We start from the raw sequence: 26,181 nt of genomic DNA on the forward strand, positions 1-26,181 counted from the left end.
GACGGTGTGGCTGAACGTCTGCCTCGTGTTTGCTCTGGTGTTCTCTGCCTTTGCTGATGGCGTGATCCAGCGCCACCTGAGTGGATGAAGCCAAATAGAAGATAGAGGAATGGACACAACTTCATACAGTTTTTCTGCTCCGAGAAAATGATGTCCGAACTGTAGAGCGACCTCAAAACAGTTTTGAAGCGGTAATAAATGAAAAGAGAGTTATAGCAGGTAACACAGTACAACCCGAGCAAGAGATAACTTTTCAACACAATTAGACAGGAAACAAGATACTGGTCACAATGAAGGAATACAATTTGTTCAAATACAGTTACATTATTTGATTTGCCATTTTGGATCCTGTGAAACTGGTCCCCAGTTGACCTTTCACTCTTGAGTCAACTGGTTTCTATTATCGTTGTGTTGTGAGGTTTCCTCCATGTTTTAACAGCGAGGCTTTCAGTTCAAGCGTGGGATCATTGAGAGGTTTTTCTTTCCTCTCAGGAGGAATCTGGTTGCTGCCTGTAAGATTTAAGTGTCAAACACTGGGGATTCATGCCTCAGTTCTGTCGGAGATAAATTGTTCTTTCAGCATTTGGCTGGTTTATGAGAAGGCTGGATGGTCTAATTTTGTCGTTCAATTATTATGGCTAATTTTGGCTTTAACTTCTGCACAAGACATAGTGGAATTATTATTGAGAACAGCTTCAAATATTTCACAATTTAAGAAAAAAATTGTAAGTTCAAGTCACTATTAAGAAATTAGGTCAGCTTGACCATTTTTCTCCTCTTGTTGGCTTAAGATGGCACATTTTAAAAAGTTTTTATTGCTTCTTTTTTTTCTCTAATTTAATCCTTTTTTTTATTATTCCACTTTATGAATGTTTCCACTGTATCACTCATATACAGACTTGATCCCCTTTCTAATGGTCTGCAAAATGAGTCGTGTCTGTTGATTCATGTTGATCCCAATTCTCACTGCTGCCATAATTTATCTCACTGTTATTCAGTCCAAGCTGCTGGTGGTCTTTATGGATTCGCCTGCATTTTCCTATGTCTTCAGTCACAAGTCTTCTATTTTTGAGCCGTTTTACAACACACTCGACTGTGGAGGACGGAGTGTGGCAGATTTGAGTTTCTTGGTGGTCTGAGGAAGAGAGTAGTCTTCTTTGTTCATACAAACTGTGTTTGACCTTTTCTCTGAGCTCAGTTCTCCTGTGTTTGCCATTTTTCTGAAATTGTTTTTAACCAACTTGCTGGAGAATCACTTGTAGAGGATGGCTAAGGTCAATCACCCGTCAGTTTGTACAAGTGCCCCTGCAAAGATAGCGAGGGGTATAATTTATCACGTAAGTGATATGAACACCTACATTTCATAATTAGAACTTGCACCATTTTATACAATTTCCATTTAGAGAGGTTGTCTTGGTAATATTCCTTTTCATTCTTGTAAACATTTTTAATAAATGAGATGTAAGCCCTTTTTACTATGCAGTGAGTGTGCAGACTTCCTAAACTCTAAAATAGATCGCTCATGTCTTACTTAACATTTGACGAGCATTAATTTCTCTGTGAGTAAGCGGCACCTGAGGCAAGCCACAGCTGTTCTCTCTGTCCCTTAATTTTGAGTAGCTAATGTAGCCCTAATGAGGTACATCTTCCCCTGAGGCCAGCATTCTCATCTTCTGTCCTTTTCACAGTATCTGTAACTTGTCCGGACGTGAATACCGCCAACCCCTCCCTCCCCTCCCTCCCCTCCCAGCCCCCAGGATTCTGTCATTGCAGAGTCACTCTGCCATTTGCAGTATGCCATTAATCCTCGCCGAGAATGTGAAAAGAAGTTGAGTCACCCTGAAAGAGTGAGTATTCCTGGACAGACCGGAGTGGCTGGGATCCATATGACCTCCGGGGATGGGGGGGGTACTTTAGGCTGAAATGACACTGACATTCATGCTGAGCGGAACCTGATCGTCTGGCTGTTCAGTGTTGGATTCCCCTCAATGACTCCAGATCAACAGTTAAGTCAGCTGTAAGAAAAATTGAGCATGATGATTTCACTTCCAGTCAGTGCAGTCCAGATACAGTTGTCTTGATTTCAGAATAAATGAAAGAGTGGCAAAATATAATTACATACTTATTGATTTATTCACATTTAAAGTACCAGATTTTTTTTTTTTTTTTTTTTACCATGAGCACTAACCACAGCCTTTTATAACCTTTTCCTTTGTACCATGGTCAAACCAACACCTCGCACTTCTATCTGAGCAAGTTTAGTTCGTTCTTATGTAAGAAGCCTTTGCCCCCCAATCCCCCCCCCCTCTCTCTCTCTCTCTCTCTCAGGGCCCCCAAACTCCTCCCGTTCTCTCATTAAAGCCTATTCATGGCCTGTTCTCCCTCCTCCCTCCTGTCGGCTTCTGCTCAGAAGTCTTTAGTAGCCTGAGTCCTGCCTCACCCCTCACACCCCCTACCTGCTTTGCTTCTTTCTCGCTAATTGCTTTGGAGCATTTAAAAGTGACGGCTTGGAAGTCCAGAGAGTTTTTATTTTTGTTTAATAATTATGCTCAGCAAACACTACGTGGGAGTGTTTTAAGGTTGATTGAGATTCTAGTTTTAAAGTAGATACTTTGTGATTCAGCCATATAAATGAAAAATATTTTTACTAAGATACTTTTGTCACCAAGCAATGCTGTATATTCATGTGTACGTAACATAGTAACAACATTGGTCATGTGTGTGTGCATGTATGCACACCTTTGAAAAGCAGCTTTGTAATCATCATATGACTGCGTAATCTGTGGTAATCCAGGTCTTTTCTCTTGTTTTTTCTATCTTAAATGAAAACATTTCTTTCATTCACCCGTGTTCTTTAGTTATACAATCTGATTTAAAGTTATGCACTACTTTGAGCACAGGTCAGGTTGTTCAGTGTTTACTGTTTGTCAAAATTGTGTTTCCCCGTCTGCTCGTACACACAGACAGTGGAAAGTAACTCATTGCGGCATGATCAATCGGGAAATCAATTGATCAAGACAATCAAACTGTGTAATAAGGGAGAAGCCTCTTCTTCTTTATTCTTTCTGCCTGAGCTACCCAAAGTTTTGGAGCTGAAATGGCCTAGAAACTCAAGCTCAAGTCCCCCCCCCCCCCCCCCCCTCCCATCATGAAGCCTTCCCACAACCCCGCTCTCCTTTGCTCCCTCTCTCTCTCTCACTCCGTCTCCCTCTCAGTGACAGCTCCTGGTGGGCTCTTTTTTCCCCCTGCCTGCTCCCGTGCTCCCCTCACATCCGTCTTCTGGGTCTGCCTCTCTTTTCTCCCCCGGAGGATTTTATGCCCGATGGACTCTTTGAACACTCAACTTCACAGTCGGCTCTTTCTTCTTTCACTGCTGCCTACATCCAACCTGGCGAGCCTTCATACAGTTTACCATCTCTGCCGGCGTGCCTGCTGAAGCGCAGGCGTGCGTTCCATAGTTGCCCTGACTCTGCAGGGTGTGTGTGTGTGTGTGTGTGTGTGTGTGTGTGTGTGTGTGTGTGTGTGTGTGTGTGTGTGTGTGTGTGTGTGTGTGTGTGTGTGTGTGTGTGTGTGTGTGTGTGTGTGTGTGTGTGTGTGTTTGAGGAAAGGCTCTCTCTTGGATCTGAAGGTGTTAAATTGTTCAATACAGGAGATCTTGAGCCGTGGACTCGAGCTATTCAATCTAATCTCACATAGTCTCTGTTGTCAATTGAAGTCTTTGTCCTGTCGAGTTTAAGTTGAGTGGAATTTGATTGGATGAACTGTCCTGAGTGATGAGAGTTCTACAAGTGCAAGGGTGCACCTCTTCTCACCACCCTCACTCTACTTGTCTCCTGTGAGACACACAAATAGATAAGCAAACTAAATTCCAAGCAGCACACATGCGTCTCTCTTCCATGGAGGTCATCGTCAACCTGGTCACTCCTGACGCCTCTCCAATTCCCACCCCGACCACTGTGAGTGTCTACCTGGATGTTGATTTTGTTTGCGAATGTTTAACTTCTTTATGTTTCTGAAGTTGATTTATTCTTTATTGTTTCTGGGGGGGAAGTAGCCACCACTGCAGTAAATTAAGTTTGTACTGCATGTTCAAATTGATGTCCTGTTTAAAAGGCTGTGTTGAAAGTCAATACCGGAATTTCTGGACTATTGGGTGCACCTGAGTATAAGCAGCACCCACCAAAGTTAAAAAGAAAAAAAGAAATGTTGGAGTTACGTGACGCACCTGAGCGCATCACCCATATATTGGAGGCATGAAGCTCATTAACCCCTAAAAATCCATAAAACTCAGTTGGAATTGTTTAAGCCATAGGGTTCGGCTTATAGTCCAGAAATTACGCAACTTACATTACAAGTGTTGTTGTTCTTTTACATACGAGTAGAAAAGCCTCCTCTCACACCCTCTAACATCCTGGGGGAATGGATTGGCAGGTGTGTGCGTGCACATGCGTGTGATTATGAGTGCAACTTTCTGTTCTAAGATAATTCGTGGGTTGAGTAACGTGCCCCTTGTGCAGCTTCACATGGAGTTATGTAATTCTTCATTGCTGGTGAATGGGGTTCATTGTTGGGACACTGGATCCCCTTAAAAGAAATAAGAAAAACAAACAACAACAAAAACATATTTTCATTTGTGAAAATGTCAGCATTGTGTAATTTAGCATACGGGGACATGATATGAAACCATGAAAAAAAGGATGAGGGCAAACAGGTCTTATGTTAGACATGGCATAAATGTGTCACTTGCAAAATGATGTTAAATGGGCAAATAATCCTAAATAAATAATCGGTTCCACGCTTGGTGTATGGCATTGACGAGCATGCTTGGCTACCAGAGCTTCACAGTGTGCAGCACACACGGATACTTTTTAATACGTTTTTGTGAAACCCCTTGGATGTCTCAGTACTGTCATGCTGTTGCCATGCCGACTCTGTTTGCTTTCTGACTCCCAGATGGTGGGGTTAAAGATCAGATCAGCTAATCACAAGTGTGAAGTTCAGTCACTCAGGAACTCTTGAGTTATCAAGTCAGAGAGATACAGCTGGGGTGTAAATGGATTATTGAATGATTTGAAGATGAACTGTGCAGCTCTCGTCATCCTCCCAAACACCTGAATTGTATATCCAAATGTCCATTCCTCATGGATATTGAACTCTTCAGATAAGATGAACCAGAGCCCAGGAACCCAGCCCTCTACTGCTAAAACTCCCTGATATCTTGTTCTATATCAGTTCAGCACATTTGCAACACCTCAGTAGGTTATAATTGGTGAGGTGTGGAGCAGACCAGCCTTCTCAGAGAGACACCTGAAGTTACAGTATCGGCGCGGTATCGCTATTTCATCTCGGCATGTGAAGCGGCCACTTGACGAGAAACACAAGAGCTGACATCAGATGGAGTTCACAGCCTTCCAGCAGAAATGCTTGGTCCAACCACCAACAAGGTACTGTGAGTCTGCACTCAGGTGTACAAATTGCAGAAACTTGACCTTGACAGCAGAGAACACATACACACACACACACAAAAAAAGAGTAAGACAGCTCAGTGTTGCAGACCGAAGTGTTTATATCCAAAACAATCACGGCACGTTGCAGTGGTATGGATTTTATCTGACATGTTTTATGCTAAATAAGTCCATTATATAAGCATTAAGTGTGACACATAACAAAGGTTTTCTGATCATTTTGCCTGGTTCTCAAACATGTGTGAAATTCATACATCTTTAAACAAGCTACAGTCGGGGTTGGCGGTGGGGTTCAAATTCCACCCGCACTGACCTGGTTACAGTGTAGATAACACGAGTCTGACGAGATCCTACGACTGTGTCTTTTTCTGCGATTTGACCATCAGGGCATCGTCACATTATCTGTGTTCTAAATCAAGGAAGTGACCTCACAGAATCTGGACAGAAATTCAAGGACTTTAAGGAAAAAGAAAGCTAGGCAAGTTTCATAGTAGAGGGAAATGAGAAGTGGTAACATTCAATCCTAAAAAGGAAAAAAAAGATCGGATGACAGCATGAGGGCATTTTTTTTTTTTTTTTTTTTGCTCTGCGACCTACATCGAACAGACAGGAATTTGGGGCATTTCTGGGTCCTCTGTGGTTGAGAGAGATTCAGATGGGCCAGCACAAGATGTTCCTGCTGCATGTATTTAATTATGCGTGATGCATATCTAACAATGTTAGCTCTGTAATGCTCTCTAAATACCTTTTGGTGTGAAATGCATTTTGTAGGTTTGAGTGTTTAGGTTTAGCCGGGCTTTTCCCAGGCCTTTGGCCAATCCAAGGTAAGTCAGAGTTGCCCTGTCATGGCTCTAACCAGCTTTGCGAGGATCAGAAGCTCTTATACAAACCAGCCGGTGGTTCCAAGTCTGAGACATGCAGCAGTGAGTGAAGTTTTTCCCATTAGTGTGGGTGTATGAAAGTAGCTGTAGGGCAGGAGACAGGTCCACACATACCTTTTGTTTTTCTGTCATGCTGATGAGGTCGAATCAAGAGTGGGATCAAGTGACACCCCCAATTACAAACAAACTCACAGTTACCCCCATAAGCTACACAGACTCCAGTAACACAGTTGCCTGTAAGTTTTCTCGCTTCAGTGGCTCAGCACATCATCGTATTTGGCGACGTTAACCCTGGGAAATTAGCCTAATCTTTCAGCTCACAATCTTTAATTACATGCATGATTAGTCACAGACAAACTCAACCATTTGGAGATGACACTGATCGTACAGACGACCGCGGTTTGTCCCGTAACTGCCGCGCTTCATGTGCCTCAAAAAGCTCGGACTGCAGCAGCGCTTTGCTATGAGGGGCAGCATGACGGTATCGTGAGCCTGTAAAAAATAGATCAGAATAAAAAGTGACAGGGTTTCGGAGAATGTATGAGCTGTAAGAGTCACGACAGGTGAATGTGGTTCCTTCGCTTATGTCATTTGAAAAACTCGGCTGACGTGAATACTATCGCTCACCAAGAAGGTGTTCGTTTGATGTCAATGTGTACAGGTTACTAGGCCTTCTTATCTGTTTAAAACCTCTATCTCTGCTACATGCTGGGATAGCCCTGCTCAGCAGAGTTGTCCTTTGCCCTTTTTTATCTTTACTAAGAAGGCATGAATTTGATTATACAGATAATTGAGTGATCTGTGAAATTGGAGAAATTGCAGCATGCCCCTAAAGTTGAAGTGTGGGACATAAGTTTGTACTGACGAAGCTATTGATAGCGTTTTGTTTATATAGCTGCGAACTGACCAGGTGCTGCTCTAAACACCTCTCTGGGCTTGCCACGCTCGCTCAGCAGGCTATTCTGGATGTCTGATTCATTTGCCCGTCAAGAAGCTTTAATAATAATTAGCCTTACTGTAACACAAATGTGCCGAGTACAACCGGGGCATCTCTCGTCAACGTTACTGCACAAGACTCAAAGTGTCAAACCTTTTGACTTCAAGCCAATTTAGCCGAAACGTCAGGATGAATCACGGTTCCTGGCAGTTTTGGAAAGTACCAAGAGGAATGTATTGTGCGTGTGTGGCGTTAAGTGGTGTCTGACTGGTTTTTCTGGGCCTCTATTATTTGTCTGCTGGCTGGCAGGAAGGGCGGACAGGCAGATTGGGATACATTCTCACATTGTGATTCTCAGTCTGCCCTGTGGTCGTTTGGTCAACTTGACTACTGGAATTCACTTAACACATTAACTTTCTGATCCCAAAAAGGTTTTACCTATCTGTGGGGTTACGTACAGTAGCATACATACAACATGATTTGTAAAGTAGAAATAATGTAGGGTTTCGTGTGTTTTTCTTGCTTTTTCAGTTAAATGCTTGCTTGCGTGCTCATTTGTGTTTGATAATTAAATGTTAACATGGGAGTACAAATTAAAAACCAGTCGTAGATTAGCTTTTCAGATCCTTCACTAAACCCATTATACACTGAGGCAGTCGCTATGTTTATCCTCTTGTGTCAATTTATACTGCTTTCATGCTTTTACTCACCTGCTTTCACGTTTGGGAACAAACAATATTGCAGTTTATTTGTCACAATAGCACCATGTGAAACGTGTGAGGTGATGAGGAAGGAGTCTGTTTATGTTGCTAGAAATCTTTCTGGGTAGAATACAAAGTGGAAATATTGCATTGTGGAAAAAAGGAACATTATTTCTTTGATAATGACCTCCAGAATTCTTGAAATCACTTTACTGTCGGTGGGTCTTATGGTTACAATCTCGTAATATCTATAATTAGCTGTCATAGGGTGTTTTGGTTTTTTTTTAAACTGGTTTCATTGAATGAAATCAAAGAGTCTCTGTAAGAGGATCTGTTTATGCTCTGCGGATGATTGACGTGCGCGTGCGTCTGACGGGATGATGTCATCTCACCCGACAGTCCCGGGGACTGAATGGGGGGGGGGGCGGGGCTTCGCGCGCCGGCCAACCTCGCGCTCTCAGGTGCGCTTCAACTTTCACAACAAGCGGAGCGACTCCGAGCGCCGGCGGAGTCTCGCAAGAAACTTTTGGAGCGCAGCAGAACCGAGCTGTTTAAACGCGAGCGGCAGCTTCAGTACAGATGAAAACACGCAGCTCGGCGTCTCTGCGGGGACTAAAATGCACTGGGAACAGTTTCTCCGTTTGACCAATGGAAAGGTGAGCTCCGCTTTTCTGCGCTCAAGTCTGATCGCTTAAGTAGACAAAAAATTAAGTTCGTCTTTTCTGTGCTTAACAGAAGACATAAAAAGTTGTCAGAAGTTTTAGTTTATTCCGGATGTTGTCGCGGTTTGTGGAGATGACTGTAAGCGTTTGTCATCAATTAGTCATCCCGCTCGGATTGCAGGTGAGACTCGTTGCTGCAGTTTTTGTTTGCCTATTATGGTGTGTAAGTAATGATGATCTGACTGGAGAATAACTTTATAGAGTCATTTTCCCTCAACTCTCGCCCTGGATATCCACTTTGTCGTTTCCTTTGGCTTGGATCCTGAACTCTTGCGGTTCAGCTGCTGAGTTTTTACAACATTTGAATCTATCTTTCCTTAAAACATGTCGGTGTGTAGTGAGCTCATACCCTATTTTCTTAGGTGAAATGTATCACATCCTCTGGCTGTGATTGAAGGTCTTCTAGGTTATTCCTTTTTATATGCAGGGAAAATTAGATGGTGTGTCAGATTTTGCAGACTTGATTTGTGACCTATACATTCAGTATCTCATATACAAAGTTGTTATAAACCAAAATCTGATATCCTCTGATTCAAGTTTCTATGCTGTCACTGCTCAAACAACAAAAAGAAGAAAAAAAAGACAGCTCAATCTGATAGTGTTGCCTGACTATGTTTAATCACAGAAAAGAGATCAAATTGATTCATAACTTCAGTTTTACGTGGATGTGGTGACCATCATAAGTTTTTTTTTCCCCCTCGACTTTTCTCTAGAAAAGCTTGAATCTACTTCCTCTTCTGAAAAAGTGACCGCGAGTTGCTTTCTCAAGTGACTTAATTTGCCCCTTTCCAGGCTACGGGATGCAGAAATGCAGAAGCCTCCTTTATTTTGCTTTTTAACATGTCAGCACAATGAGCAAACAATAAGCGGCCCACACTTCCTCTCTTTTTTTCATTTTGCTGTCGCATCCACCATTTCCGTCACGTTACCAACCTTCACCAACGAGACGCTTTTCCCTCTCTTTGTCTCAGATTGACCGCCTGGAGGTGAGCGGGCTCGGTCAGACGCCCCTGGCCGTTTCATGTGGGGCAGACGGCTCATTCCCAGGGGGTGAGGACAGCACGCCAGACCCCCAGCGCACCAAGCAGGCCATCGCCCAGCTGCAACAAAAGATCCTCAAGCTCACGGAACAGATAAAGATTGAACAGACGGCCAGGGATGACAATGTCGCAGAGTACCTCAAGCTGGCCAACAATGCCGACAAACAGCAAAGCACACGCATTAAACAGGTACAGTGTGTTAAACTATTAATAAGCCATGGGCACTTTGGTAAATGTTGGCTTGGCCTTGTTGGTTCCCAGAGGTTTACGGGGTTTACCTAATGAATGCTGTGTATTTATATGACTCGAATAATTGTCTCAAAGTGTTCACAGGTACTAAAACCTTGCTCTGTGAATGGCAGGTTTTTGAGAAAAAGAACCAGAAGTCGGCACAGACCATCCAGCAGTTACAAAGGAAACTGGAGCACTACCATCGGAAGCTTCGGGAGGTGGAACACAACGGCATCCCCCGCCAGCCCAAGGATGTTCTCCGGGACATGCAGCAGGGCCTGAAGGATGTCGGAGCCAAAGTCACAGGCTTCAGTGAAGGCGTGGTCGACAGTGTCAAGGGGGGACTCTCCAGCTTCTCGCAGGCGACCCACTCAGCCGCCGGCGTAGTCGTTTCCAAGCCCCGGGAGATCGCCTCACTCATTCGCAACAAATTCGGCAGCGCCGACAACATCCCCTCCCTAAAAGACTCTCTGGACGACCCGTCGGTGGAAGAAGGCGTGACGGGCGCAGGTGGACGTTCTCTGGCCAGCGCGGGACATCACCTCCAGTCCAGTCCAAAGTATGGGAGCGAGGACGACTGCTCCAGTGCCACGTCGGGTTCAGCGGGGGCCAACAGCACCACCGGGGCCCCAGGGGGTCCGCCCAGTTCTAAAGGCAACACGCTGGAGAGGAGCCAGAGCTCCAGCCTGGACATGCTGCTGCAGGAGATGCAGGAGCTGCGGGACGGCCAGGCGAGGCTCGAGGAGAGCCTGGACAGCGTGAAGACCCACTATCAGAGAGACTACACTGTCGTGATGCAAGCACTGCAGGAAGAACGGTTTAGGTAAATACAAAAAGAAGCGTTCTACGTGTATTGTACATGCTAAAACTGTTTTCAGTAATCACAAGTTGTCTCCTAAAGTCTTAAGTGTGAAGACAGGAAGACATACGCACTCGTATCGCCGCGATATACGTCTTGCATGCAATCGAGCAGCTATTTCAACATACAGAAGATAAAAGCAAAACCTGCAATTCATTTACATCAGTGTGAACATCTTGCATAAACAGCTTCTTTTATTCTCAATCTAAAATCGTCATCTTTTGCACTTGCAGATATTTATTGACAGACTTATTTTTAACCCCCCCCCCAACTGCTTTTTGTTGCTGCTGCATTCAAAACACTGAGCATGTTGTTGTTGCACGGCAGCAGTTGACATTTAAACCGTAGGCTCCAGACACACCTGTACGGTTCGCGGTTGTCCCATTAGTCCAAAGATCACCAACGTTATTTCAGCCCTTTTCCCAGCGCCGCATCCAGACTGAAAACACGGGTGGTTACTCTCAATGTTCAGACAAAAAGGGCATGAAGATTGGGCAGAAATGTAGCGAGTGAACAAGTCAAGTATGAAAAATAAAACATGAGGCTGTTTCTTCCTAAAATGACCATGTACAGAACAGTGTTTGTCCTCAAAGACCAAAATAATACCCGGCGGGCAGGAGGGAGGGGGGGGGGCACTGAAGAGCTGAACCATTCACTCATAATGTAGATGAAAAGTCGCTCAGAATAAGTTTGACTATTTTTATCTGTGAATCGCTGGAATGTTAAATATGTATCCAATTGACAGAATGCGGGTAACAATTTAACAATCTTCTGAGGCAATAATCAATTAAAACTGAAGTTTAAGTCTGAGAGAACAAACTTCTACCTTATTTCTTTATTTCCTGCACTGCCTTAAAAGAACTAAATAATGCTCTGACTACATACCTGCCATTTACAGATAAGTGCTTTATTAATTGATATACTTTTAAAGTTATGATGTGACATTTTATTTTTTTTCTGTTTTGATTTATACCCCCCAAAAAATGTATAAAGGATATTGGAGTCTATTTATATCTTGTTTAGTCCATCCACGTGAATAAGCATGCCAAAAAAAACATCAGTATAGATCCCTCTCCTCCCGCTGGGGACTTGCCATTGGCCGGTCTCACACTGCTGACGCTCTCTGATTGGCCGGTTGCATCAGCTGATGAGTAAAGTTTTCCTAATCTTGTCAGGGGGAGTCATTAGTTCAGTCGGGTGCCATGTGGTCAGATGCCTTCAGGGTCTGTTTTCACTAATTCCTCCCTGTGTTTCTTTGTCTAAGCTAATTATGCCTCAGACTCTGGCGTGTGTTTTCTTGACTTGCTCGTGTGTGTGTGTGTTCAGGTGTGAGCGTCTGGAGGAACAGCTGAACGACCTGACTGAACTGCATCAGAATGAGATCCTCAACCTGAAACAGGAGCTGGCCAGCATGGAGGAGAAGATTGCTTACCAATCCTATGAGCGAGCCAGAGACATCCAGGTTGGTCTGACGGCCCGACGTTCACATGCACGGCAACAAATATAAACAGTAACATCAGAGTCACACTTTATATGGGTACAAATGTGGATTTTGTGACTACACTAAACCAAAATAACAAAACAAACAACCATAAACAAAGAATATGAGTCCTGCAGGATGTCAAGTGTTTCAGTTGCCAACATAACTTTATTGTCCTTTTGCCACTCAATAAATAAAATGACCTCAGTGCTCTTAAATACTTCAGTTTCCTTTGAAGGTCAGTAGTATCTCGACATGGATAGTCTTATTTTGGTCGTCTGTGTTTTGTTTGTTTCCAAATCCTTGTTTTCATAATTGCTTATAGTTTATATTCTCATCAGACAATCACGCCCCACAACCTTTTTTTAATGAAAGTATAAATAAGTAAGTGCTGCCGTAGTCATAGCAGTGTGAGATGACTTCACAGAGTTTCAATCATTTTTATTTGTATATATTGTTTATCATGTCCAGTCTGTTGACATATGTCAATTTTTATGTGATGCTATTCTGTAAGTCCTCCAGCAGCCCCGTGTTCACATCCCATCAGTGCGCTGGCGAGGGCGTCCATGTCTCCTTGTCTTAAGCAGCAGTGAGATAATGCAGTTTAATCAGACTAGACGTCATGTTGTCTGAAGATAAACTAAAAGCCGGAGGTGGCCGCACACACTCTGTTGGAGGTGTTATCTCATCGTGTGTGTGTGTGTGTTGACTGTACACAGGAAGACCCAGTCGGTCCGACAGCTTTTCTTTGTTTCTCAAAAAACATTAGCGTTTCCTTGTGAATGTCTCGCATTACCTCTGTCCTGCTCTCTGTGTGTGTGTAGATGTGCAGCTTCAATTGCCCCTCACTGCTGTTCTTCTCCCTGACAGTAGGGGGTGGTAGAGGTCTATAAAATCCACATCATTGACTCCCTCTGAATGTATACATCTTGGCTTCAAATTTCAGTGTTGAAATGAGATGCTTCTTTTCAAATACCATCAACTTGTTATGAGTACAGCTGCTGTAAACCTTCGAGTCAACTGGGGCTCTTATTTTTTGGGATTTATTGGATTTATTTCACCAGAAGGAGCTTGTCTTCCACCCTTTCACACAAACCATTGCTCAGTGAAGGTGATTATTACGATCTCAATGACTCTGAAATCAGACATTGTGAGACATCAGTAACAATTATTCAGTTGATCAAGCACTGAGAGAGAAACAGTGAGACAGACATTGATTTATCAAACTACCAGCTGTTTTTTGTTTTTTTTTTCTTAATGAAAACTGTAGGGTGACGGCCTCCCAAAAAAAAACAAGCTTCCTATGAACATGGAGCCACACCCACTCATTACAAGAATATATGTTCAATTGTAACACTTTTATGTAAACGTTATTTTGTATGCTTAATTGTGTCTTAGTAGTGCATATTTAAGGAGATTTAACTGATTGTTTTCAATGACAGAGTGATTTAGTTCATTCCAATAAAGATGACAGTACATGGTGTTTTGTGGGTTGAGCGTTGATATGTACATTTCTACATTTGATCGTGATGACATCTCTGACGTGTTTGCCTCTGGGTGGGCTTCGCAGGAGGCGCTGGAGGCATGTCAGACCAGGATTTCGAAGATGGAGCTCCAGCAGCAGCAACAGCAGGTGGTCCAGTTGGAGGGGTTGGAAAATGCCACGGCCCGGACCCTCCTGGGAAAGCTTATCAATGTGCTGCTGGCCCTTATGGCTGTCCTTCTGGTCTTTGTCTCCACCGTGGCCAACTGCGTGGTCCCCCTGATGAAGACGCGCTCCCGCTCGCTCTCCACGCTGCTCCTCATCCTCCTGCTGGCCTTTTTGTGGAGGAACTGGGACGCCCTCTCGGGCTACACGCACCGCGCCCTGCAGCCCCCGGGATGACCAGCTTTGGGGCCAGCACGTGTTTGTTTCGGTGACGCCGGGTGATGATAAGACTGCGGCTGCAGTCATGCAGCAGGTTTGGGGAAAAAAACGCGACGGCCATTCGTGGCGGCCCGTGCGGTCGCACGCTGAGAATTCGGCCAAGTTCGCTCGGACACGGCCCGAAATCCACAGAACGAGGATGAAGCCGGATTAAGTTGAGAACACTCATACAGGGTGAAGGACAAGATTGTTTACATTTTCTTTCTTTTTTTTAATTGGACTCTTGTGTTGCTATCCTTCACAGAATACAGCACTGTACTGTTTTTATCTTTAGACCTTAATCAATGATGTTATTTCTAATAATATTTTATTTTCAATGTTATTTTATTCAGTGAGATGTAGCATCACGCTCCTCGACGTCTACATGAAGGGGAGTTTAGTCGGGAAACTGGACTGGCGCGTCGCCTCGAAAGGCATATGTGTGAATGTGGTTGATTACCTTTAGGAAGAGAGATTTCTCCGAGCTGTGATTGGTAGATTTGAACCATGGCTGAAAACCTTCCTGGGAGTTGTTCCTTTCCTTGCTGTGATGAAATTTGCTCAGACTGAGTATTTTGAAGGACCCGCCGTGACCTTTTGAGTGTCAGGATGAAAAGAGACTGTGCTTCCGTACCATTTAAAAAAAACAAACAAAAAAAACAAACAAAGATCACATGGTTTTAATTGATAAGTGAAAAGAAAGAAATAGTGAAGATGTTGAAAATATGAATTCAAAGGTGAAATCTAGGACGAACTCGCCATAAACACTGACACATGGACACTGAAGGCGTCTGGCTGTTGTCTCTGCCTCCGTCATGTTTGCAGCATGTGCACTGCATGAAACCACATCAGAACCGGTTTGCAATGTCCAAAGCCTGGATAGTTGTCTCCCCCACACCATATTGGATGTGATCGGGTTCGGAGCCAGAGACGACTGGTGCTCATCCGGCTCTATCAGCTGGATCAGGAATGCTGCTGCTTCATATCTACAGTTCAAGTCATCTCCACTGCCATGCCAGTCAAATGCACACTGCCTGTATGGGAAATATACATTTCTAGTATACCAGTGCCCCCCCCCCCATTTTTTTTCTCCCCATAGTCCCTCAGTGCCAAACTTCAGTTACCCCGAGTGGAGAAGACAAGGTGGATGCTCCTCAGCAGGTCTTACACTTTTTAATGAGGTCATGAATGTCTTGCCAGGATGTCAGGAATGTCTTTTTTTTTTCTTTCTTTCTTTTTTGAGTGATGTAAATCTCACCAGAAAAAAAAAAAACACTATTCACAATCTTAACTCCACATCCCCGGTTGTGTGTTTCTGCACTTTCGCTTCACTGAGTACAATTCCTCCATTCAGCATCTGGTCTCTCTTAAAAAAAAAAATCTCTCTCATCTAGTCAAGGACACTGTAAGATGACCCAGCACATTAAATCATCCATGTCATGCTGTGAGAAGCTGATTCCCTAACAGATTGCGCAAAACATTTGAACTATACAGCTGCACTTTAGTACACTGCGAGATGGCTTATGGGTCAGGCTGATTCTTAACAAACCTTTGATGGACACTTCAGCGGTTGTCACTCTTCAGACGGAGACGCTCCGTGGGTGAAGAAGAGCGGACTCAGGTCAAGATGGCTGTCATCGTTGTCAAAAGAAAAAAAAAAAACAACAAAAAAAAAACACCACACACAAAGGAGCTTCATTTCTGGTCAAAATGTGAGTAAACCGCACTCCTTTCAAGTTAAACATGCAATTAAGATGGCGCCATGTAGATTTGTTGACGTGTTGACCTTTCGCCATGGCGGTTACAGCTGACAAGTAGACAGCAAGTCTGTCCTCCGACCTGAGCTTGTCCTCGCAGTAACACTCTTGATGTTGGAGTTGTGTGCTAAACCACACCAGTGCCTTCTGATGTCCTTTTTTTTTTTTTAATGTGTGAAATAAATAAAGTGCATTCCTGACTAACCCCTGAACCACACGTTGTTCTTAAAATGATTTTTCGTCTGTGTGCTGCTGTTGGAAGAACTGGGTCACAAATTTTTCTTTTTAAAACCATTTTTTTTTTTTAATTTGTAGGATGATTGCTTGTCTCAATATGTTTGCAACAGTGAAAAAGATTTAGATTTTTTTTCTTAAGGGTTCTCAGAGTTCTTCCGAAGTGTTATTTCGGTTATGTAATTCAAAGATGGGCAAGCTTGATCATCTATACAATCTAATTTTGATCAACCTACTTGCGCTTGATGTTTTATTATCTTGAAATGAATAGCTATTTTGAGTAATTTAAGTTGATAACCTGATCCAAATGGGATTAAAATCACCGCCACAGTCCAGATACCTGTGGAACCATGTTTTATTACAATGTTAAAATTGGCTCGAGGGGCTGCAGGATGTGACCGCCAGTTGAATGACTGGCTTCAGTAAATAATTTGAATCAATGCGTGTACTGTTTGCATTTCCATGTAAGCGCGTGTACCTCTGCCGGGGAGATCCGTGTTGGTTGTTTCTGCCCATTCCCGTTGTTTGCGCATGAACTGATGCGCGTTCTAAAGGTCGCGCGTCTTCTTCTTGGACCGCTTGTAGGTCCGTTTTAAGACCACTAGATGGCAATCTTCCACCTCGTTGGCTCCTGGTGCCTTGAGAGAGTTCGTGTGCGGCGTGTGTGTGTGTGTGTTTGCATGTGTGAATGGTCCGCTCGTGAAAAGGAGGAGGTGGGGTCCAACCACACCGGGGGTGTCGCTCCTTATCAGGAAGGAAACAGGTTGGGTGGAAAGCCCCCGGACGGCCACAAGTTTGGGTGGGCTACCAGGGATAATATTTTCATTATAAACACAGGAGAGATCAAGTCTTATTTCACTTTATTCCCTTTCACACACGCGGTTCAATTCAGTCGCAAGTCGTGTTTGATGGAGCGGCTCCAAATCGCCGCTGTCACGCCTCACCGGCGACACGTGACCCTGACAGGTCTGACCGGCTTCCCAGAGAGACCTCCTGGATGGATGGATAGATGGATGGAAGGGTGGATGGATGGATAGACCTCCAAGCTACCTGCCGAGGTCGACACTGCTGGTGGCAGAGCTATTGTGCGCGGCGGCGGGTTTTAGGTCATTATGTTGCACTTTATCAGTGCGCTTTCCTCCTTTTCCACACTGGCAGATTTGATGCGCATGGCTGTGCGCCAAGGTAAACACGGGGCGCACTTTATCTGCCCTATACTGAAAGCTGCAAGTGGTGACTGGGGAGGAGAGGCTGAGTTCGTCCCCAGAGGAGTCCACAGTAAATAGGCACAAGCGATTCCACGCGATTTAGCATCAACTTTAATTATTGCATGTATTCAGAGATAACACTTCGCCTGCAAACTGATTTATGCAGTGTCTGACACATCCGTTGTCGTTTCTCTACTAGAAATCATTAACTTCTATTCGGAGATGTGAGCATATGCACACACGCCACCCAGGGACAAAAATGCTCACCATATTCGTGCATTTTTGAGTGGGGTGCGCATGTGTTGCACTTGAATATTTATGAGGGGGAAAGTGTGCAAAATAAAAGCCATGTTGGATGGATGTGGATGTCAAACACCGGAAAGGTGTGCTGATGTGCCCATCTGGTTGCACTTTCACGGTGCTTACCGTGCCGTATGTGCCCAAAACGGAACCCTCCGGATCTGCAGAACTAATCTGAGAGCCGAGGGAATCAGGAGCGCAGGAGGTAGGACTGTGACCCGCCATTAACCCCACGAGGAGCGGAACCGCTCAGTGGGTGGAGACTCATCAAGTGTCTCATCTTAAGAGAAGCTGTGAATGTTCATTAAAACTTAGTGTGGCACAAAGGGTTTACTCCACAGCCTAAATATACACATTTTATCGTTGCTGTGGTTCTACTGATATCAGGAGAGAGAAAAAATTGGAATCTGATTTATAATCAATCAGATTATTGATGGATGGCGCGTTAATGTGATGTGTCATTGGAATACAGTGCCATTTCTCAGGGTTAATGAGTTGACGCCCCCTGCGCCCATTAAGCAACAGATATTACCTACATTGCAATAATGTCTTAATGATTTGCTTATGAATCAACCTAAAACATTTTTTAAAAATAGACACAAAAACAACTTAGATCACTTTTAAGAAACGTAACGTCCAGAAATTACGCACCGACTAATCACATTATTTGTCCCCAACTGGCAATTTGTTTTTCTATTTTTCTTTTTTTTTTTTAATCACAAAAATCTCCCCCTGGTATTGTGGCAGAATGTGCCTCGGGAGAGAAGGCTGCTGAGCTGCACAGTGGGCAGAGAGGGACAGAGGAGGCAGCCTGAAAAGGAAGCACGACTCGCTTATCGCGTCATTCTGGGTTTAGGCGTTGAGCAGGAAACAGCCTTTCCTCTCGGATTGTCGCAGTAGGAACAAACACACAATTTTGTCTTTGCTCAATGCACCCCTCGGCACAGAACACGCGGAAGCCGGCCAGAAGGAAAAATGCCTCCTTCGATAGAGATTGCTGTTCTCCTTCTCGGCGTCCTGGTTTTGGAGACGCGCCGGAGCGCCAGCGCGCTGCACATCCAACAGGCTTTCGCGTCTCCAAACCAGACCAATAACTTTGTGGTGGACCCGGTCTCCAGGAAGGTCTACCTGGCTACCGTTAACTCAGTGTACCAGCTGAACGGGACCCTAACCCTGGAGGTGGAGAAGAGGACCGGGCCGGTGGAGGACAACCTGTTGTGCCACGCGCCACAGCTGCCCCAGGCTCCGTGCGAGCATCCCAAATCCCTCACCGACAACCACAACAAGCTCCTCAAGCTGGACCCGGAGCAAGGGGTCGTGGTGCTCTGTGGATCCGTGTATCAGGGCTTCTGTGAGCTCAGAAAGATGGGAAATATTTCTGAGATAGCGGTGGAGTTTCCACCCCAGGGGGAGAAGACTGTCTTCCCCAGCATGCTCAACATTGCTGCCAATCACCCGAACGCGTCCACAGTGGGGCTCGTCTTCAAGAGTCACGGGGGGAGCACCCGGCTGCTTGTCGGGGCCACGTACACCGGGGCTGGGACCCAGTTTTTCCCCAAGAACCACAGCAAGGAGGACCTGCGTTTCGAAAACACCCCGGAGATCGCCATCCGCTCCCTGAACATTAAGGATTTATCCAGACTTTTCACCTACGACATTAACCCGTCAGAGGATAATGTATTCAAGATCAAACAGGAGGTTAAAACCAAAAACAAACTGAACTTCGTCCATGCCTTCATCCAGAAGACTTATTCCTATATTGCCTTTAACAATGACGCAAAAATGGGCCACAAGGAGAGTCAGCCCAATAGCATCCTGGCCCGGATCTGTCTGGACACCGACAACCCCCGAAAATCCAGCGGGCCGGAGAGCAGGAAGCTCACGGAGTCCTACATCCAGATGCCCCTGCAGTGTGGATTTAACGGGAACATTTACAACCGGCTGCTGTCCGTTTACCCCGCGGAGATCCAGGCACGTGACGGGCGCAGCTCGGAGCCTTACCTGTTCGGTGTGTTTTCCAAAGCGGACCGAAAGTCCGCCCTGTGCGCCTTCAAGTTCGGAGACATCGAGGAGGAGATCCGCCAGGGCCGGAGGAACTGCTCCAACTCCCCCAGCAGCGACGTCCAGGTGCTGGACAGCGTCATCCAGGGCTCCGGCGCAGCCTGCATCCAGAAGGGCAACCTGGTGGTAAGAGCTCACAAACACATTAGGCAACTTTTACTTTGTTTACTTTCATGCAGAAATATGTGTTTGATCAACTCTGAAAAAAAAAAAAAAAAAAACATTATTATGGCTTGCAATAAACAAATATTAATGTGGCGGAATAAATGACAATACTGACAACAAGGAAAACAAGCTCATATTATAATCATCCTCATCAACACATTTTCTGCTTCATGATTTTATTGCTTCATTTATGTTGTGATTTCTTATCTCTGCAATTGTTTGTAAACATTGCTGCATTCAAAATGGATCTCTTCTCCATAAAGCCTGGAGATGATAAAAAAACAAAAAGTGAAGCCTTTCTCCGTGAACCAGAATGAAATTCTTTGCCAAAATAAATCAACCAATAAACATGCCTTTGATTTATGAAACCTCTGGGCCACTACTTTTTGTTCAGGCTGCAATGAGATTAACTCACTCACGCCTGCTCTTTCTCTCTGACGGTTCCCATTTATGCCTGTAAACAGTTATCTTCTTTAGCCCTGAGGCTCATGACTTGGAGAGAGAGAGAGAGGATCTCCCATGTCAGAACTGGAGGTCATGATAGCTGGAAAGACCCTCCAGAGCCACGCTAAGGGTTATGGGAAGAGCGAGGCTCTTCTCACGTCCCAGTCTTATCAAATGTGAAGATGGGAAAGGGTCAACAGTTTGCTATTTCATTTTCCTTCCACACTCCAGACCCAACTTTTCTCCTTAAGTGAAAGACTGCTGCTAACTATAACCGAACCACAAATTTAGCACAATGTTTGTGGATAAATAGTCGCTTTGTTATAAACACATGGTCAGATTGTATCTTAGTTTTTTTAACTGCATGCTTTCCAGTCACATACCAAACTAAATATTTGCCCTTAAGGAAATCTAAGTATTGCACGCTATATTTGCTCCCAGTGTTTTCTCTGGATATGAATGGTGTCAGATAATAAAGGAAAATAAGTCTTGGCACCGTTTCATAGAAACACGGCAGACTTGTGTGTTTTCCATTCAGTGGGTCTGACTGACAGAGTCGAGGTTAACAGAGGTTGTCCTGTGACCATAGTACCATCAGGTCACTGGTGTCCTCCTCGCTGCCTTGGCTCCATTGGCCGCGGCCCCCGGGGGCCACCACTTCTCTCAATACCGCCGAAAATGGCCCAAAGTCCCTCCTGAGAAAGAAAACGGCTCCGATCAAAGTGATATAATGTTGATTTTATTCTCTCTCGCGCTGCGATACAACCCAGTTACCACTCACAGTATAACTTTCTTTCGTTTCACGTTTATGTTGTTGTGGCTGTTGAAATGTGATCTTTTTTGTAGTCGACAGTTTGAAGGCCAGCACTGAGGGAAAGCCAGACACAATTTATGATAAGAGAGATGAGGCCGTGAGCGGAGGGGCCCGTGGGAAACGACTCTACAAATATCCACTGTGCTTAATTCTTCTCTCTCTCCCTCTCTTTTTGACTCCGTGTGCTCTGAAATATTCAGAGAATTCCCAATAGATTCTGGTGCTCAGCCAAGCGTGGCACTAATGTTTTATCATCGCCTACTGAGGATTTGACAAAAGCAAAGTCTTATGAGTGTTGAAGACCCTTGTAAGCCCTTTTCAAGTATTCACTGAGATGTCTAAAAAGTGATTTGGAAGAATGAGCGGCGCCAAAAGTGATAGCTGCTATCGGTGCTTATTTTCCACAAACGCTTTCATCACGCGGTCCGTGCTGGGCTCTCTTCCTCTAATCTATACCGAGCACGTCCACACGAAGGCTGACGGGGCCTGATCTCTTCCTCTTGTTTTGTCTGTGTTCCAGTTGCAGCCCGAGCAGCTGGACTGCGGCGCGGCCCACCTGCAGCACCCTCTGGCTTTGCGGAGGTCCCTGAGGGCAACCCCCCTGTTTGAATACCCAGGCCTCACTTCGGTCTCTGTCGACAACATCCACAACCACTCTGTGGTCTTTCTGGGGACCAGTAATGGACGACTTCGTAAGGTGAGACGCCGGCACGATCTGTGCTTTTACGGAATGAACTAGCACAACCTTGGGCCATAACACAGTTGCAGCACCAAAAAAACAAAAGTTCACCAATGAATGGAGTTAATCATTTTTAATGTGATTGAGCCCCGGAGCCTGGAAAAAAACTATAACAGCAACAGTTATGTCGGGCAGCTCTGATGTGGCTCCCTATAAACTGAACTTAGGTGTGTGAGGAAATGCAAAAAGCTATAACAGAGCAAGCAGGAATGTCTGCTTTCATCTCCGAGGTCCTCTCATTGTCACCACCCTAACCACCCCCCTCTTGCTTCATTCATCCATGACCCATCCTGAACCTTAAGTAGCCCTAATCATGTGCTCTAATGTTCCTCAGACCTGGCTATTGTCTGGGAGATCACCAGAAAGACGTTTAACGAGGGCGGTTGACGACATCTGACTCAGTCCTGCCGCGAGCAGGTCTGCGACCTTAACGTTAAACGTCTGCAGAAGGTCCAGCCTGTGAAAACCTTCCCCGTCTAATTAAAAGCATTCCTTAATTCTCCCTCAGCCACATTCCTAGTCACCCCTGGCTGCGCTCGCCGAGCGGGCCGCTCTGCCTGCGGGAGCAGCAAGCTGCTTCTCAGCTGTCTGTGGAAACAACACGAGCTGACTCTGAAAGCTTTGCCACCTTATTGTTTTGCATCAGCCTGGTGCCTTTATACAACATGAAGCTGTTCGGCTGCAGGGTGTTTCGTCCGGGCGCTGCAGAAAGAGCACCTTGTTTTCCTCTCGCTGGATGAAGGCGCTGCTTCTGCCCCAGCTGAGCGCACTGTAATTGCTTTTTAGATGTTTTATTCGGGATGCGCCACTTTGGTTGGGACGGTGTGTTTGTGTGTGATCTTGTTTCTGTCCGTTGGCTTTATTGCAGGTTTGACTGCGTTTTCAGGTGTTTGACGTTGCCTCTAGGCCAGTGTGAATGGTTTAGTCAATCCATGTGTTTACTCACATGAATACATACCCTGTGATTATGAGCCGTGTGTGCATATGTGTGTGTGTGTGTGTGTGTGTGTGTGTGTGTGTGTGTGTGTGTGTGTGTGTGTGTGTGTGTGTGTGTGTGTGTGTGTGTGTGTGTGTGTGTGTGTGTGTGTGTGTGTGTCCCTGTTATACGCAGACTGTAGATTTTATGTGACCTTGGGCAACAACATACTTGGTGCTTTTTAGTTTTTATGTGGCTCTCATTGTTTGCCTACGTATCTGTGTGTGTGTGTGGCAGTGTCTGCGAGTGTGTGTGCCCTGAGGATAGAGCTGTTGCAGAGGTTAATGGTGCTGTTAGTGTGTGTAATGTGATTCTGACTGTGAGTTTGGCTCCGACTAAACGCAGGGGACCAGTGGTTCAGATTAAGTTAGGCCTCTTTTACTGTCTTTGAGAGTACCCTCAGTGAAGTAATTTGTAATTACATGCATTTTTTAATGAAGTCTCTCCCTCCCCATTACAGCTGACTTCCATTTTCTGCCTCTCGCAGTGTCCGCCTTTATCTCACTCACTCTTGTCCAATTTTACTCCTCCATCACGTCCACTCCTCCACTTCTCAGTTCATCGCTTCACCGTCCCTCTCTCTGGGCTCCTCTTTTCTCTCCACCTCACATACAAAAGGTCCTTTGATTCATTTTGTAAACAAACAGACTTTATCTCTTTGTCCTTCTTGTTCCATCTCTCCTGCCCCGCCTTCATCTTTATTCTATCTGTTTTACACCCAGGTACGCCCAGGTAGACACGCACACGCACACGCACATGGACATGCACACTCGCACACACACACACACACACACACACACACACACACACACACACACACACACACACACACACACACACACACACACACACACACACACACACACACACACACACACACACACACACACACACACACACACACACACACACACAGAGTTAGTGCACAGCAGCTGAGCACTCCTTGGTTGAATAGGATCTTTCATCTGCATAAAGATGGACAGAGAATAGAGTTGGAGCGACCTGCCAGGACAGCAGGTGTTTTGTTGGCCGACCGGGTGGTGCGCAGTGCTTCTGCTCTCCTCACTGCTCCTCCTCACCGCAACGTGTCCAGGTGTGTGGGCTGCTGTTTACTCACTCCCCACTGAGACGCTCTGTGACTGTTTGCTGTCGCCGGGGTGAGGACGAAGCACAGCTGCTTACTGTCTTACTATCACTTAAGACGAAGAAGTGCCTCTGTGTGTGTGTGTGTGTGTGTGTGTGTGTGTGTGTGTGTGTGTGTGTGTGTGTGTGTGTGTGTGTGTGTGTGTGTGTGTGTGTGTGTGTGTGTGTGTGTGTGTGTGTGTGTGTGTGTGTGTGTGCGCGTGTGTGCGTGTGTGTGTGTGCATGCATGTGTGTCTGAGCAGGATAGAAATGTATTAGAAGGCTCACATTAATGCAATTCATTTGATTTTTCATTTTTAGTTGATGACTTGTTTCAGCGTCAGATGAAAGTTTAAGTAATGTTTAGCTATGCCACTAACTCCAGCCGAGTTCAATGTAAGTCTTCGGGAAATCCATGTGAGTCTTTACAATGAGTAGCATGAAAACACAATGAGCGTTGGTGTGTACGTCAACTGGATTACATTCTACCCCGAGGGAGCCCAGTGATCATGGAGACAAAACTTGAGGGTCCTTTACGGGAAATTAATACGATTTGAAACCTCTTTTAGGGTTAGATTAAAGTTGGAATTAATACAACTTTATATGAAGAATTATTGTTTGGAACTTCATGGTTATGGTAATTTCTTTGTGTAAGTTTGCAAGAAATGAATGTGAGTTAATGCATCATTCCCAAAAGTCATCAAAACTGAAAGTGTGTGTGTGTCCAGGAGTGTGGGGGGGTGTTATGACAACGACACGACTATTTGGAAACGGAGTTGATGCTTTTCATTGCAGGTTAAGTCAATGGTTTACTAAGCTTCTGTCTGCTCTGGTTGAACATTAACCAGCACATCTCAGTGGGTGGCGATGTCTTTGTCTATATATATATGTGTGTGTGTGTGTGTGTGTGTGTGTGTGTGTGTGTGTGTGTGTGTGTGTGTGTGTGTGTGTGTGTGTGTGTGTGTGTGTGTGTGTGTGTGTGTGTGTGTGTGTGTGTGTGTGTGTGTGTGTGTGAGAGTGTGTGTGTCTGTGTATATGACAGTGCGTTTGTTTGCTCAGCAGATGGAAGAGTGACACAGCCCGTGCTTGTCACCAGATGCTGGTCAGTTGGCCAGTTCCTCAGGGTGGCAGGATGTTTCTGTTTAATGGGGGAACCCGACAAATCACAGAAATAAGAGCTTTCACTGTCTGTGTGACAGGAAGTCTCACTCAGCACAGTTTGTTTTTTTCTAACACAGTGTGTGTGTGCGTGTGTGTGTGCGTGCGTGCGTGAGAACATGTCACTCGCTTTATTATCTTGAACTGGAGGAAGGCCAAGATGTGGATAAACCACGGCTCACTGGAACACGATTAGGCACTCGGCCTTAAAAAAAAATTGACTTCATAAAATGTGTTTGAGAAGGTGAAAGAGAAGAAGAAAAAAAAATCAAAGATGGAGAAACTCGTACTTGACTAAATCTGGCAGTCATTGTTATTCATGAATTTTAATTACCAATGAGAGTGTTTGGTGCTCCCTTGTGTTTCTCAGTCTGTTTTGGAGAAGCTAAAGTTTCCAGACAAAAGGATACGGCATGTTTGTCTTGCTGATACTGTCACATTGGCCTTTAAATGTGGCGGAGCGAGGAGACAAAGACACATTCACTTCTTGTTTGGAAATTTACTCCAAACACTAAAAAAAAAAGAAAAAAGAAGAGCACAATTCAAATACTGGTGACCTTGCATAGTTACACTGGTGGTTGTGAGTGCAGAGGTACATTTACACATCAAGCAAACCTGGTTGACAGGAAGGCAGATGAAGATGATCATGTAAAATAAAAAAAAATAATATATGTATGTATGTATATATATATATATATATATATATATATATATATATATATATATATATATATATATATATATATATATATATATATATATATATATATACATACACACACACAAACGCTTTGATTTGTAGGGTGATTTGTTCTAAAACACAGAATCTGTTTAAAAATATTTATGAGATGAGGTAAGGTGGAACAAAACAAAATAAAGTGAAACAGATGAAAAGATGACAAAGGATAAAGACATTAATTAGATTGTCATTTAAGTAAAATTCAATAGGAAAAGGAGAGACCTAAAAACATGTCATTTCAG

General features: G+C 44.6%; 2 protein-coding genes across 4 annotated transcripts in view; both read left to right on the forward strand.

The window, feature by feature from the left end:
• tmcc1a (transmembrane and coiled-coil domain family 1a) overlaps window positions 1-16,181 on the forward strand; it is a gene marked incomplete at its 5' end in the record, with an annotated part of 28,573 nt that extends 12,392 nt beyond the window's left edge. Inside the window, 5 exons of one of the 2 annotated variants that reach the window (XM_080495982.1) lie at window positions 8,580-8,640; window positions 9,678-9,935; window positions 10,109-10,800; window positions 12,163-12,298; window positions 13,887-16,181. In XM_080495982.1, coding sequence (XP_080352108.1) covers window positions 8,602-8,640; window positions 9,678-9,935; window positions 10,109-10,800; window positions 12,163-12,298; window positions 13,887-14,201 — 1,440 coding nt within the window. In that variant the 3' untranslated portion in view covers window positions 14,202-16,181. Of the gene's footprint in view, window positions 1-8,579; window positions 8,641-9,677; window positions 9,936-10,108; window positions 10,801-12,162; window positions 12,299-13,886 lie in introns of those variants that run through there. The other variant, XM_080495981.1, reaches the window with a different exon arrangement.
• Window positions 16,182-18,583: 2,402 nt separating this feature from the next.
• plxnd1 (plexin D1) overlaps window positions 18,584-26,181 on the forward strand; it is an 84,797-nt gene continuing 77,199 nt past the window's right edge. For both annotated transcript variants that reach the window (XM_080497441.1, XM_080497442.1), the window contains exons 1-2: window positions 18,584-19,908; window positions 21,726-21,902. In XM_080497441.1, the coding sequence (XP_080353567.1) occupies window positions 18,697-19,908; window positions 21,726-21,902 (1,389 nt within the window). In that variant the 5' untranslated portion in view covers window positions 18,584-18,696. The remainder of the gene's footprint in view (window positions 19,909-21,725; window positions 21,903-26,181) is intronic.

The sequence above is a fragment of the Blennius ocellaris genome (genome assembly GCF_963422515.1).
Source record: "Blennius ocellaris genome assembly, chromosome: 5".
In the NCBI taxonomy this organism is placed as follows: domain Eukaryota; kingdom Metazoa; phylum Chordata; class Actinopteri; order Blenniiformes; family Blenniidae; genus Blennius; species Blennius ocellaris.